Here is a 16,412-nt window from a genome sequence, read left to right as displayed (position 1 = left end):
TTTTTTGCCACTTTTTATATAATTTTCCCTTCTCTTTTATTTTTCCTTGTACTTCGTTTGACCACCACCAAGTCTCTTTATCCTCAAACTTTTTTCCTGACGTTTTCCCAAGTATTTCAATAGCAGTCTCTCTAATACTACCGGCCATATTTCTCCAAATTGTATTAGGGCTCCCTTTCATGTTCCAACATATATTTTGTCTACTATTCTTTCCCTGAATAGACCTTGTTTCTCATCTTTTAGCATCCACCACTTGATTTTTTGTGGTTCTCTCCGATATTTTGGTTTAGCTTCACTTTTTACTTCAATGTCCAGAACAAGCAGCTTATGTCGTTGGCTTACTGTCTCACTAACTATTACCTTGCAGTCCTTGCATTCACGTATGTCTCCTTTCCTTATCATGAAATAGTCTATTTGGGATTGATGTTGTCCACTTTTGTACGTAATAAGATGAGTTTCTCTCTTCTTAAAGAATGTGTTAACAATCGCCATATCTAGTGCTGTTGCTAATTCAAGCATATCATCTCCAGCTTCATTTGTAGTTCCAAAGCCTAAACCCCCATGTATTGCTTCGTATCCTGCCTTGGCTTGGGCCACATGTGCATTGAAATCACCTCCTATTATAACTTTCTCCTCTGGCGGAATATCACTCAGGACGTCTCCTAATTGGTCACAGAAGTCTCTTCTTCCATTCTCACCCAGGAAAAACTAGGAAAAACAATTGTGAAACATTTTATATTTAGGCAATTTTAGACTACTAAATGCTAGAAAAATTAATCTTATATTAAAAACGGAGAATGTAACAGATCTAAAATATGTAAACACACAAGGGAAAATGAACACAGAGTTCAATCGAAAGTTTAAAGTATTATCCTTAAAGAAACAGACGGTCAAAGAGAAACATCAAAGAGACGGCTCTTGCTCTTATTATGTTAAATACAACAATTGCGTTGCAAATGAGGAAATCACTAGAAAGAAATAATAATTATTAGTAAGGCAATACCATATTGAACATACATGTATATCACTATTATTTATGTTTTAACATAATATACATATCAAATCAGAGTTTGGTGTTAGTATTGGGAATAAACTGAATGTAAGTCAAAATACTTACCATGTCGGGATAGTATCATGAGTTTTTTCCCGTTTTTTCCTCATAATTTATGCTACTATGGGATCATTAACAGAAGAATTTTACTGTCATCATTGCATGTGATTGTCTTTTTATTTTCAAAGATATATCACATGGTATGATTTTTCTGACGAGTATTCTTAAGTTAAAGTTGATTTCATGTAATCGAATTAATCATTTTCCAATAAAGTTGTCCAAGGAACAAAACTCAAAATTATTGACAATACTATTTTAATGTCATCTACTGTAAAATGTACAAGAATAAAAAACTGCTAACGCCTTAAAAATGAGTGGCGCATACAATATTCCAGCTACAAAAGATCTGATATGAATATTACGTGGCGCGAAAATGTATTGTCATTTTGATGTAAAACAAAATTCTGGTTTTATTTTAAAAGATTTTTCCAAAATATTTGCTAAATTTGAAGTAAACGCGCCACAACAGAGTAACTTTGATACAGTTTGAATTTTGAAACTCTTTTGTGGCGCGTTTACTTCAAATTTAGCAAATATTATGGAAAAATCTTTAAAATAAAACTAGAATTTTGTTTTACATCAAAATGAAAATACATTTTCGCGCCACGTAATATTCATATCAGATCTTTTGTAGCTGGAATATTGTATGCGCCACTCATTTTTAAGGCGTTTAGCGGTTTTTTATTCTTGTATCACGAATTTTTCAAAGTTATTTATAAATCAAATGTATGAAATTGAATGCAATGTTCCTCTATTACTCGTTAAGCTTTATAAATGGTCACCTTTGTTGCATTATCTCTAAAATGATCTAGTGTTCATCGAATGTACACTAGATTTTTTTCTATTGGAAATATGTAGATTGAAAAAAAATATTGAGATGACCGGTAAATGAAGTCGGATTGCCCGTTTCCAGATCAAATGTAGCGTCGTAATCACTACAACTACATAAATTATTTCGGGAATAATCGTTAATTGTATTATACTTTTGTAGCTTAATAACTTCTAAAAGGCTTAACCGATTTTGATCAGTAAACATGAGTTTGAAACGTATTTACCAGTAGTAGCTGATGGATCTAAGGTCAAGTATGATAACTGAAGCTATTACAGGAATTATTGAGCTTGAGTAACCGTTTTTCCCGTAGGAAATAGATTTGATCATACTTATGAAGCCTATAACTTAAAAATTCGAATTTTCCCGGATATGACGTATACACCCTTAGATTCGTCTAGAGTCCTTCTACAAATGCTCAGTTATTGGCGCAATTCGTAGGTTGAAATTTTGAGTAATTGTCGAAAAACCAAATTTTTCAAAGTATAGTTTTTCAGTTTTTCGGCTATACTGAGCCGTGTGTATATCTGATCCTGACGGCTTAGACACCATTTGAAAGCTTAACTCAACACTATTGATTTAATTTAGTGTATTTGCGGTTCTCCTGTCTCTTCTTGATCCGAAGATATATACCCCCAAAAAATATACCGTTTTGTACCTAACAAGTCCTCTAGCTGGCTTATGGGTGGTCAAAAGTCACAAAATACACCGGTTCTGAATCGGCCCTGACCCCCTCTTCAAACACAGAAAAAAAAATTGAAATCGGTTTAACTTTCAAACACACATACATACATAACCACAAACATTTTCCCTTTTTTAAGTAAAAATTGAGTCATACTTCTGAGCTCGGTAACTTTTAAATTGTATAACCGATTTTCAAAATTAGACATGCGTTGGAAAGGTAATGATCAGTACAACTATTAAAAGCCGCAAAGGTCGGACTTAAATGTTTGAAGTTTTGGGGACGAGAACGAAAAACAGACCCTAAATAGAAAGGGCCGTAAAATCCACACCCTTGGACCAAAATGGATGGTTGACATATGAATGGGTGAGTCTTTTCCTGAACTTTAAGATGGGACTTGGCCCATCTTTCAAATCAGTCAGAGTTAGAAAATCGAAAATTTCGTGTATATATAGTGTCGCGTGTAGGGGGTGTTGGTGTGCGCCACTGGCGAGAACTGCCGTTCTCTGGTAATAATATATGTCTGAATTGTCAATATGAATCAGTCAGATAAAATTTAAAAATAATGTCTTACCAAGTACCTAACAACAAACAAAATGTGTTTACTATTTTAATATTTTGAGAACGATTTCCGAAGCAGAAATCGGCACTTCCGCAAAATAACGCAACAGACGGAAAACATAATACATTACAAAATAACAAGGGATGAAACTAGTAGAGGTGGAAATTATCGATATAAACGTATAAATTAACATTACATTACATAGTTTCCCACCTTTAGACGTCTGTGACAGCAGTATTTTATAAAATTCTCATGTCACAGTGATAAGGTCTCATATCTCATATGGTGATACTCATCCCATACGTATAAAGGTGTAAAGTAAAACTATATGTAATATGTTAATTTATACGTTTATATCGATAATTTCTTCCTCTACTAGTTTCATCTCTTTTTACTTCACAATATATTTATATTACTATGTTTTCCATCTTTTGCGTTATTCTGCCGGTTTTTAGCGGGCTCATCACTGTATAATAATAATACCCAACATTATAGTTGTAGCATGTCAGCGTTCTGCAGAACGGATCCACTTGATTGGCTAAAAACCCTTATGAAGTATTACGTCTGGATCCCGCGTATGAAAAAAAAGTTTATTAATAGCAAACTGAAAATTTGTTAATAGCTTAAGGGTGTCTAGTCGGACAAACTTTGATATATGGGAACACTGGAAGTTTTAATTGTGGAACAGGTTAAAAATTTGAAACGGTCAGACCACGAAAACGGCACATGTATTTTGTCCGACAGAACAGACTTAAACTCTCCGAACAGAGATTAAACTCTCATGCAAAAATCAGACTGCTATTTATCACCAAATGGGCGTTTTAATGAGTGGATCATGTAGAATATGTCAAATGACAGGAGATAAATAGCAGTCTGATTTTTGCATGAGAGCTTATTCTCTGTTCGGAGAGTTTAAGTCTATTCTGTCGGACAAAATAAATGTGCCGTTTTCGTGGTGTGACCGTTCCAAATTTTTAACCTGTTCCACAATTAAAACTGCCCCTGTTCCAGTGTTCACATATATTAAAGTTTATCCGACTAGACACCCTTAAGCTATTAACAAATTTTCGGCTTGCTATTAATCAACTTTTTTTTCATACGCGGGATCCAGACCTATATCCTTTCAAGACTATTAGTAGCTTATTGAAAGGCATAAAAACAAAGTTTGAAGATTAGAAAAATATGAACAAGACTACTATTAGTAATCAAGATTATTATGACGAAAGATAAAGCCATCAGATAGGAGTAATTCAAAAATTTCAGTGTTTATTTAAAAACGGTATAATAGTCCATGTGGTGAGACCGCTCCCGTCTGAAAAAAATTCTGATTCGGTTTCTTTGTGGATTCCTATTCAAAAATATCCCCTTTAAACAAATCTGAAGGTGCCGGGGAATTTTTGGGCAGAAATTTAAACAATTTTTTTAAACAAATACAAATTATCACCTTTTTTGCCCCGAAGAATATTGTTTTAGATTTTTTGGGTCATTCTAAACAAGAAATGTATCTTGTGATTTTTCTCAAAAATTGATAGTTTTCGAATTTAAAATCAAAAAAATGCGAAAATACGCATTTTCAAGGCTTAACAACTCATATTACAATTAGTATTTTTGAGGTTGCCAAGTACTTGAATTGTAGTTTAAACATTCATTTTCAAGATTCTGCAGACTGATCGGGTCTAACTTCAATTTACACCGTTGTTATTTAATTGTTAATTATGCGTGATCATCCGATTTTTTGCCGGTGCGGCGCGCATTTTTTCCAAAAATCTCCTATTTTCCCCCGAAAGATGTATTGTTTAGATTTTTCGGGATATTCTAAATAAAATAGGTTTCTTGTCATTTTTCTCAAAAGTTAATAGTTTTAAAGTTATAAGCGATTTAAATCCGAAAATGCGCTTTAAATCGCTTATAATTTTAAAACTATTAACTTCTGAGAAAAATGGCAAGAAACCTATTTTATTTAAAATGTCCCGAAAAATCTAAAAAATATATTTTTTGGAGGAAAATAGGAGATTTTTGGAGAAAGTGCGCGCCGCACCGGCAAAAAAATCAGATGGACACGCATAATTAACAATTAAATAACAACGGTGTAAATTGAAGTTAGACCCGATCAGTCTGCAGAATCTTGAAAATGAATGTTTAAACTACAATTCAAGTACTTGGCAACCTCAAAAATACTAATTGTAATATGAGTTGTTAAGCCTTGAAAATGCGTATTTTCGCATTTTTTTGATTTTAAATCGCCTATAACTCGAAAACTATCCATTTTTGAGAAAAATCACAAGATACCTTTCTTATTTAGAATGACCCAAAAAACCTAAAAAAATATTATTCGGGGCAAAAAAGGTGATCTTTTGTATTTGTTTAAACAAATTCTGCCCAAAAATTCCGCTCCGTACCCTTGAGATTTGTTTAGGAGATATTTTTGAATAGGAATCCACAAAGAAACCGAATCAGAAATTTTTTCAGACGGGAGCGGTCTCACCACATGGACTGTAAGGAATCAGTAGAAATTCTTTGAAGAAATATTATATCGATTATTTCATTCATAGGAGATTCTGACCAATAGAAAGCTACAGAAATCTGAATTAAATCGATAATTTTTGATAATCTCCCGTCGTTAAGTATATTACGTCAGATGCCCTTCGTTGCTACGAAAAAATACATTGTGACATTAATGACAATTAATGTTTTAAAAATTATAAAAGCGATGATCAATCGTCAAATATAAAAACTGTGTGTTTAATGGTACTTGCATAAATAAATTACAATAAAATTTTGGTTTTGAACAGTTTTATTCATGAAATAATCGCAACAAATTGCACTCGACCTCTGAAATTAATATAGAATTTTTGCTCTCGTGACACTTTGACATAATTTCACTCGCCTTCGGCTCGTGAAATTAAAACTGTCAAAGTGTCACTCGGGAAAAATTCAATAATTTCAGAGCTCTTGTGCAATTACTACCGAGAATATTATAATGTCATGAAACATTTGTAAAAACTTTGCAAGTTTGTAAAAAGAGATTAAAAATGATGAATTAACAATATTTAAAAAATCGCAACAAATTGCACTTGACCTCTGAAATTAATATAGAATTTTTGCTCTCGTGACACTTTGACATAATTTCACTCGCCTTCGGCTCGTGAAATTAAAACTGTCAAAGTGTCACTCGGGAAAAATTCAATAATTTCAGAGCTCTTGTGCAATTACTACCGAGAATATTATAATGTCATGAAACATTTGTAAAAACTTTGCAAGTTTGTAAAAAGAGATTAAAAATGATGAATTAACAATATTTAAAAAATAGATGGTTTATCAAAATATGAATTGAATGAAGACCAAGGAGGACGAAAAGAAGCATGGAAGACCCTCAAAGACATGGATAGATGACATAAGAGCAATGACAGGAAAACAGTGGACTAGATTAGCGCAAGATAGAGAAAGTTGGGAACTTAACCAAATTAATCCTTAATTCAGGAGTGAATGGAAAATAGTTGACTAAGAATATTTATAATAAAACACAAAAAATTGTTTTTAGTTTTTTAATAGTTTGGTAGTTACCTAAGCTTACTATGTACAATTCAAAATAAATACTCTTATCAGTCTTCTATAATACAAAAATAAACAACAATCTATCAAAAAAATCACATCAAAAACACAATCTTATTCTCTCTTATTTGGTTTGTACACTGGGTAGTCATAAAAAGCAACTACCCAGAAGAGGTTTCGGTTTGTGAAAGAACTTTCAGTGGTACAAAATGCTCTGCAATCGTTCCCTTTCATTTTCTAATGCTGCTAACCTAAATTTCAACTGGATGTTCTCTTGCTCGAGGAAAGCACACCTGATGGCGATTTCGTCTTCTTTCGCTCTTCTGGCATCCCTAGACCGTTTGGCAGCTTCGTTGTTCTTTTTCCGTTTTTCCCAATAGGCAGGATCTGAATTTTGGATATTTGTGGTTTGAGTTCGTCTCATATTTTTATTTGTACCGTTATGGTTCGCTTGGGCTCTGGACAAGATTTTTTCTCTAAATTCGGCGTACGCCTCTGAGGAATCTTTACCCAGCATATTTGGGGTGCCGGATAAGATGGGCATTGACATCGGATCTTTTGGGTAAGCTTTGAAAGGTCTACTACACTTAATTTTCGTTGAAGACACTGTCGAGTCTCTATGTTCGGGACTGGATACATCTGACACGTCTGACTTCGGACTGAAGCAGCTGACTTCACTGTAACTGCGGGATCGTGTGTAGTCATAAGGGTAATTTGGAGACAGAGGTCGTTTTCTGACACATAGATCTAGGACTGCTGTGTCTTCTGGATAGTCGTGGCCTGGATTGTGCCGCATTGGGTAAAATACTGATAACTGGTTGTGTGGGAGGACGGTATGGTGCTCCATCTGTAACAAAATAAAAACGTTAAATATTTTATGTTACAATAAAAAAATATATACAGGTTGTCCCAGACTAATTTATCTAGGCTATATCTCTTAAACGAATAGAGACAAAAACTAATTTATTCCATTTGTAATACACTTTAATATGGCGTAGAGAAAATCATCCCCTAAATATTCAACCCTTAGTTACAACCCCAACTTCTTTTTTTTTAATAGCACCATGTACATTTTTTTACAGATTTGGATGTGGTCTTTGATCGTCTATTCAACAGATTTTTTAATAAAAAAATATGAAAAAAAAATATTTTTAAGAAACGCTTTTCTTTAGTTACGAGTGACTAAAATTAAACATATAAAAAAATCAACCAAAAAGAAAAAATAAAAAAAAATTGAAAAAATCTAACACATTCGTCAAAGAAAAGCGTGGCGCGCGTCTTCATCAAATAAACGGATTTCGCACCACGCTTTTTTTTAACGAATGGGTTAGATTTTTTTTATTTTTTGCTTTTTAGTTGATTTTTTTATATGTTTAATTTTAGTGCCTCATAACAAAAGAAAAGCGTTTCTTAAAAAATTTTTTCATATTTTTTTATTTATTACTTTTTAGTCTTACACTTTTCAAACATTAAAATATATCGTCATGTTTATTAAAATATGTATAAAATATATGATGTACAAACATGAAAAGTAGTCGGAATCTGCAAAAAATTTGAAACTTTATTGTTTATTTATGAAACATACCTAACGTAAACAGTTAACGTAGAAAGTGAAATTATGTACACTTCATATAATTAGCTACATTCTGTAAAAGTTTCTAGTTTCTTCATTGTAAAAAACAAGAGAATTTAAGCATTTTCCGTTAAAATCTTTTTTTTATTTAAACATTTAATAAACAAAAAAATTTTTATTGACTATTCCTGTATTGTTTCCGCGAATGCATATGTCTGGCAATTTTTAGTCATTTACATTGAAGAAAAGGCAGTCAAATTAACGTCTAAATATTTGACCCAAACGATTAAACTAAAGAAAAGCGTTTAATTAATTAACACGACAAAACGAATTCTAATGTTAATTGGAGCACAAAACGTCTCTAACGGTGGTTTTTCTAAGACTACGATAAAAACACGAATTTTTTGAATTCGAGTTTTGGCTGAAGTTTTGTTTCGTATCGTATTGAAATTTGACACGAATAAACGCCGATTTATATCTAAACAAATATATGAGCGATCAAAATTTGAAACTTTATTGTTTAAGTATTACGTAACGCAGGTTGGGGGGGGTCAAAAATCTTCAAAAATTACGTTACGCAATAGGTAAACTCCCATAAGAGTGCGTTACGTAGGGGGGGGGCTAAAAATCTTCAAAAATCGCGTAATTACGTAATATTTGAACGCTCCCTTATTTATGAAGCATAACGTAAACAATTAACGTAAAAAGTGAAATTATGTATAGTTTATGTCATTAGCTACAATCCGTAAAAGTTTTAAGTTTCTACATTGTAAAAAACAAGAGAATTTAAGCATTTTCCATTAAAATCGTTTTATTTTTATTTAAACAATAATAAACATGAAAAACATTTTTATTGACTATTCGTGTATTGTTCCCGCGAATGAGTAAGTCTGCAAATTTGTATTCATTTGCATTGAAGAGAAGCCAGTCAAATTAACGTCTAAAGATTTGATGCAAACTATTGAAGTAAAGAAAAGCGTTTAATTAATAAAAATAAATTCGGTTCGTAAGTATAGTATTTTTACTACAAAAGCGATATTACGTAGGTCAAAATTTTTGACGTAAGAGAACTGTCAAAACATTAGAATGTGACTTTTCATTGTTTATAATATGTTTATAATAAACATGACAATGAAAAGTCACATTCTAATGTTTTGACAGTTCTCTTACGTCAAACATTTTGACCTACGTAATATCGCTTTTGTAGTAAAAATACTACAATCAAGAAAATATCAGTTTATTTTTGTTAGTTATGTGTCCAAGACTAATTGAAGGGCTTGGTGCAAAAACCGGCTAAAGACCATTTTTTCCAAAAATGAGATTTTCGCTGATTTTGACTCAAAAGAATACTCCGCATCGTTTACTGCATGAGCCGTCCGTGTATAATGTATAGTTGGTTACCTATCCTTACGTGATCCATTCTTGCGCCCAGCGGTTGTAATTTTATTGAGAAAATCGATCCTATTGATCGCAAAAAGCGGCTAGGTGCTGCACATGACCGGTCTTTGCCCCAACAGGTAGTGAGAGCTATATAAAGCCATAAAAATACATCATTTTCCAGAGCCAGGTCACCGCTTTCTACAGGCACGTAGCCAGGAAATGTGCTTGAGGGGGGTCCAAACACAACTCAATTTTTGGCGCTCTCTGAACTAACTAAAATAAGACTGCTTTGTTTTGATTCACAACGAAATGATTATTTATTATTTTTATTAATTCTACTCCTATTCTGAGGAGCTAATCTTTGTTTCAATTTTGTCGTGCTGGACTGGCGGGTAGTGAGATGCAACTTGATAAATCTCCCTCTTTACTCCGGCAATTCCTTGGCTTGCAAATTTTAGAAGCCACGAATGGTGTAACAAGAAGAATAGTTCTAATAAAATTTTATTTTTAATATTGTTAATATTAGAAGTAAAACTTTCGTTCGTCTTTAGCAGATGCCACCACGGCATCCATATCATCATAATCTTTCGTGTATGGGTAGAGGCTGACAGCCAGAATTTTAGTGGTTCAGAGAGAATCAAATACGTGTTCTCTGAAGAGACTAACAAGAGTCGAAACTAGTTAGAGCACTTTTGGCGCTCTCTGAGCTAACTAAAATAAGACTGCTCTTGTTTCGATTCACAACGAAATGATTATTTATTACAACTCAAATTTTTTGTTAGATTAGACGGTAATTTTTTCAAATCTCACCTAATTTCGCCATTGTATCTTTAATATCATTTTAGCGTCTCTGATGATGTTAGTCATCACATATAACAGGGTTAAAGTGGAGATTTGCGGGCCACAATGCGAGACAGGAAGATAAAAGATCGAATGCTACAATACAAAACTAGAGGCCGTAATAGGAAGAAGAGGAAGAGGAAGACCTCAGCACTGGCGAAGCGTCCATGTAACCACTGTTACCATTGGTAACAGTTAAAAATCTTGCAATAAATATTTTATGACTGTTATGAAATAATTCCATTTATATTTTTTACCAACATAAATATTTGTTAAAATAGTACCTAATTCAGTAAATAGCCAACTAAACGCACGAAAATATTGGCGAGATATGTGAATCCATTGCACGTTATTATAATATGCCGTTACCAATACTGGCAGTGGTAACGCAGGAGAAACCTCGCTATCGCTCGGAACTAGCTCCTTTCTGAAAATTTTGAAGAAGCGACGGCTCTGTTAGAGACGGCGCGCGGGCACGCTGTGTATATCAGTATTGTAACCATTTTGAGGATTGGTAACATTAGTTTAGTACCTATTACAGATTACAGTGTGCGTGCATTTACACACGCAAGAGTGTTGCTACGTATTGCGTAATTGATCAACTACTTGAAAAGTTATTCTCCTTGTATATTTTTTTTATATATAATTTTGAAGAACAAAATGATATTATTGAAAGTGGAAGAATTAAAATATGAATAAAAAATAGTTTTCAAAATCTATTCTTTTTCCTACTTGTTTATTTTTTATGTTAATTTTATGGTAGAATAATATGTTTAGTTTGTTTATTATTTATTGTTATACCTGTTACATATACATAATCACATACATATAATTTGGGAATAGTGATTTGTTTAATTTTATCCCACAGGATTGAAAACAAAAACTTATATTTGGGAGGTTCAAAATAATTTTTTTTAAATAAGATTTTTTTACATCTGGTTTGGTAACACTTTAGAAAAAGTCACGCGTCGCCACTGGACCTCAGATGCGATGAAAGGACGATATTGTATAAGCTACAGGAACTAACTGGAAAAGCGCAGCCACGGACAGATTATATGGAAAGATTTGGTGAAGACCTATGTCCAAAGCTGAATAGAAATGAGCCAAAGAAGAAGATGATGATGTTAGAGACTACTATGTATAACGAAATATAGGAAGGATTTCATAGAAAAGAGTACATCTGGTCTTCTATTCAGTTGTCGACCCAGTATGTTTTGGTTATTTGATAAAAAATGTACTTGGCTTTAACTCAACATTCCAATGAACGGACCAAAGAGCCAATAAAATGAGTCTTTCGCTTTCGTTTCCCATCTTGTTTCCGGGTGAAGTTTTTACTCGATTCATTATTGAGAACGAACGTTTTACACTGGCCGTTGTGACAGGGATAGTTGCCAAAATTGTAAGGAATTTGTAAATTTTTGGAAAAAAATCTTTATTACAATGTTCATTACGCGGAGACTTTCGGTATTTGGTTCCAAAGATGATATTGTGTCACAGTTATACCATAACATACGATGGTGAAAGTTTCCAACCTCTTATGTCAATTTTTGGATGTTTTGTTTTGTTGCACTAAAATTAAAGAGAAATATGTATTTTGACTGTTTACAAGCTCCTATGTCGTTAATTCATGTATGGCCATCTATAAGCCTATTATTAATGAAATAACGACATAGGAGCTGTAAATAATAAAAATACATATTTTTCTTTAATTTAGGGTAACAAAACAAAATAGTCAAAAATTGACATAGGAGGTTGGGAACTTTCACCATTGACATTCAGTTTTTATTGCTGTAAATGTTGTGGGAGTAATAGGCAGACAAATTTTCTAGCAATTTTGCTTTTTCTGTAGAGGCAAATCCAGGTAAATAGACCGGTCTAGTTAGACTCAAAAATAGGAGTGAGGCTACAATAATTACCATCAAGCTGAAAATTGGCAGGATTGTTCAAAATACCATCATAAATGAAATCTAAAAAGTCCTCATAAATCCGACCCGTGCTAAAAAATTGACGCGGGGTCAAAGGTCACCAAATATGGTTTTTAGCGATTTTCAGCGAAACGGTAAGTTTTATCGTAAAATTAGTTCTAACAAAAAATGTAGGTTAGATAATTATGTATAAAAAATATCTTAATAGTTTTTTTCCTAAGAGCCACTGTTTTTGAGATACAACGATTCAAAGAGTTGAAAGACTTCTAATCGTCATAATATATTATGTATTAGTAATACACCAGGTATATACATCACTGAAGCTGTAATACAAGTAAACATACTATTCTATCGGTCAACTTAACTTATATCACACATAATAATATAAGATTATAAATATGATAACGTTTCTACTATACAGCTTGCGGTCTACCGAGGGATGCAATGTATAAGCTATATTATATTATATTTATAGTGCCAACAAAAAAATCTTTACAAAGTGAATATAACGCGAAAATAATAAGAATTATTTGAATTTTACGGCTTAATCCCAACAAAAATAGTAAATTGATATGACAAAGTATTAACTTATAATAATTCTTTTTATTTATGCGCCTTAGTTCAATTTGTAAAGATGGGTTTTGTCGGAATAAACACGTTCGTCGGCTAATCTAATCACACTACCTATTCTTTTCTCAGAAGGGTCTAAAGAAGAACATAATAATGAAAGACAACTTTCTAGGCAAAATGTTTCATCTTCTAATATTTTATTTGATCAATCTATGACAGTATCTACCACCCAACAGAAATTTCTTGCAAATACTCACAACAAATCTCGGTTCATTTCAATGCTGAAAGATAAGTTTATTGCCGAAAATATATCGGTAAAACAAGCTAATAATGATGTTTACGTAATGATAATTGAAACAGCCATAGAGCAATTCAATTTAACAAATACAACTATTGTTGTAGGTGAAGATGTAGACTTGCTCGTATTACTCACTGGTAGAACTCCAATCGAAAAAACCATCTTTTTTTTAAAACCTGGAAAAACTCAACACCAATCGGAAATATATTCGTCGAAAAGTTTATATACTTTTGCAAAATGTCAAACTCATATACTATTTTTACACGCAATAACTGGCTGTGATACGACATCTGCATTTTTCAGGAGGGGTAAAACGACTGTTTTTAAAATGTTTGAAAAACAAGATTTACTTGAATGTGCTGAAGTTTTTAAAAAAACTAATTCAACTCCACAAGAAGTTATTTCCGACGGAATTAGCTTTCTTCTCTCTATGTATGGTGCGCCTAAGAAAACTACGTGCTTAGATAAGTTTCGATATGCATGTTTTTTTAAAAGTACTCGAAACAAAAAACAAGTGCAGTTATCTTGTCTTCCTCCAACCTCAGCGGCTGCTCATCAACATCTTTTTCGGGTATATTACCAAATTTAAGTGTGGCTTGGTTATCAGCTAGATCCAAAAGACTGGGGATGGAAATTAGTCGATAGTTCATTAGAACCAATTCAAACTTTACTCCCCCCTGCGCCGGAAAAACTCCTGAACACAATTTTTTGCAACTGTAAAAAAAAAATGTAGCGCTAAATGTGGTTGCAAAAAAGTTGGACTGTTTTGTTCGGTAGCATGCACTAATTGTCAAAACCGGTCGTGCTCCAATGTTGAATCGCCAACAATTGAAGATTCATTTGATTCTATCGAGGAGCTATGCGATGTGTCATTATTGGGAAAATTTACTTGCACCCAGGATGAACAAGAAGAAGAAGAAGAAGAAGAAGAAGAAGGACAAGAAGAACAAGAAGAAGAAGAAGAACCAGAAGATGAAGAAGAGGAAGAATAACAATGAGAAGAAGAACAAGGGAAGCAGAAGTATTAGAAAATTATGAACCAGTTTGATAAATTTCCCTTTTTTTAATTTATACCGCTTTATATAACTTTTATCATTTTTAACCCTTGCCAATATCAATTAGTAAATAGCTTTAAATTAAACAGAATCATAACAGATCCGTAGAATAGGTCTACTGGGGAAACCACGTTAACAAAAAACGCGCTAAGTACACTATCTCAAAGGTGGTGTGGAAACGTGTGCGCATATTATGACGATTACCACTTTTTGAATCGTTATATCTCAAAAACGGTGGCTCTCAGGAAAAAAAGTAATAAGATATTTTTTGTAGATAATTATCTAATCTACATTTTTTGTTAGAACTAATTTTACGATAAAACTTACCCTTTCGCTGAAAATCGCTAAAAACCATATTTGGTGACCTTTGACCCCACGTAAAATTTTTAGCACGGGTCGGATTTATGACGACTTTTTAGATTTCATTTATGATGGTATTTTGAACAATCCTGCCAATTTTCAGCTTGATGGTAATTTTTGTAGCCTCGGATGCGTAAGTTGACCGGAGTAAAAAGAATTTAAAATGTTGATAGAATACTTTTCCTCGTGCTAAATCTGATTTTTAAACTGGATATAGTTATGTTGAAACGTACACCGAATTAAAACAAATAATCCTAGTAAAAAATAAAAATAATTTCGCAATGTGCGGATAAGCTTTCATGGTTGGTCACTTCGAGTAGAGAGCAGCAGGCCTATGCCTCTCAGAGGATGACTCCAACAAGAGTCGAAAATCATCGATTCAGAGTTCTGGTCTGCGCTCCCTATTCTAAGTGAAAATTAAGATTGATTTGCCTTCGCATTGCAACTGAATAAAAATGGAATTTTTATTTTATTTTTAATAATAATTTCGTTTACTTTTTCAAAAATAATAACTTGGGGATAAACTTGCTGCTTTGGTACCAAAGCCGAGACAGTTTTGGGAGGGGTCCGGGCCCCATGAACCCCACCTTTGGCTACGTGCCTGGCTTTCTACCATGTGATTGTTACTTTGGTACTATGGAACAAAAAACGCGCAAAAAAGAAATATTATGTTTACCTGAAGAGTGGTACTCTATGGTAGAAAGCTGCGGTAAAAAGTTTGTTGTTGAGGGTGTTACACAAGAAATGATTTTTGATGTTAACTCATTTTTGGAGGCACACTTTAAAAATACTTCAGCTGTCAAGAAAAATCCATTTACAATTTCCAAGTACCGAACATTTATTTATGATTCTACAATGCCAGAAAAGGTTACTAGTGTAACCTGTTACCTTTTATTTAAAAACCCAGGTACATTCATATACCTATATACGATTCCATTGGCATATAAAGAAAAACTCGCACTTAAATACAAGAAATACAACAGTATTATACCAATAATAGTAAAAAAATAACTTACAACTTACAATTAAAGAAAGAAAACTACAGTATCTCGGACATGTGATGCGGGGCGAGAAGTATGGCAGCCTGTGAGTCATAATGCAAGGAAAGATAGATGGCAGAAGAAGCATTGGAAGAAGACGAATTTCATGGCTGAAGAACCTGGGAGAATGGTTTGGATGCAGTTCAAAACAACTATTTAGAGCTACTTGCTCAAAAATTAAAATAGCTATGATGATTGCCAACCTCCGTAGCGGAGATGGCACCTGACGAAGAAGATGGCACCTGCTTATCTTCCTTTTTTCGACGCTATTACACGAGAACAAAATGATGCAGATAGTGATCAAAAATCATTACTTAAAATTATTAAAAAACTGAAGATCAAAAAATAAAACATATTTATATTGCGATTTTTTTTTAACAAACAAACTTATTATGATGAAAACCAGCGGAAATTTCTTATAGAAATTGAACTTTTCTTGCTTTACCTTTGACAAATTCATTAATTAGAATTTCAATATTCAGGTCCTTTAAAAACTCAGATTCTTTTACAAATTTCTGTAGAAATCCGCTAGAAAGCAAGATTTTCTAGCAGCTCCTGGTGCTGGAGGCATCTAAACATTCCGTATATGTATTTGGAACCTAGGAGTTTTCTATTGGTTCTTTGCAGCACTCGGT

At 33.1% G+C, this 16,412-nt stretch overlaps 1 protein-coding gene across 1 annotated transcript in view; it reads right to left on the bottom strand.

Annotated features, from left to right (window-relative positions):
* Nucleotides 1-6,715: 6,715 nt before the first annotated feature.
* Nucleotides 6,716-16,412, bottom strand: part of LOC126885009 (protein giant-like) — a 120,413-nt gene continuing 110,716 nt past the window's right edge. The window contains exon 2 of the mRNA XM_050651399.1: nucleotides 6,716-7,583. Within this exon, the coding sequence (XP_050507356.1) occupies nucleotides 6,933-7,583 (651 nt within the window). The 3' untranslated portion in view covers nucleotides 6,716-6,932. The remainder of the gene's footprint in view (nucleotides 7,584-16,412) is intronic.

Source organism: Diabrotica virgifera, chromosome 5 (genome assembly GCF_917563875.1).
Source record: "Diabrotica virgifera virgifera chromosome 5, PGI_DIABVI_V3a".
Taxonomy (NCBI): domain Eukaryota; kingdom Metazoa; phylum Arthropoda; class Insecta; order Coleoptera; family Chrysomelidae; genus Diabrotica; species Diabrotica virgifera.
This window is presented reverse-complemented; position numbering and strand designations above follow the sequence as displayed.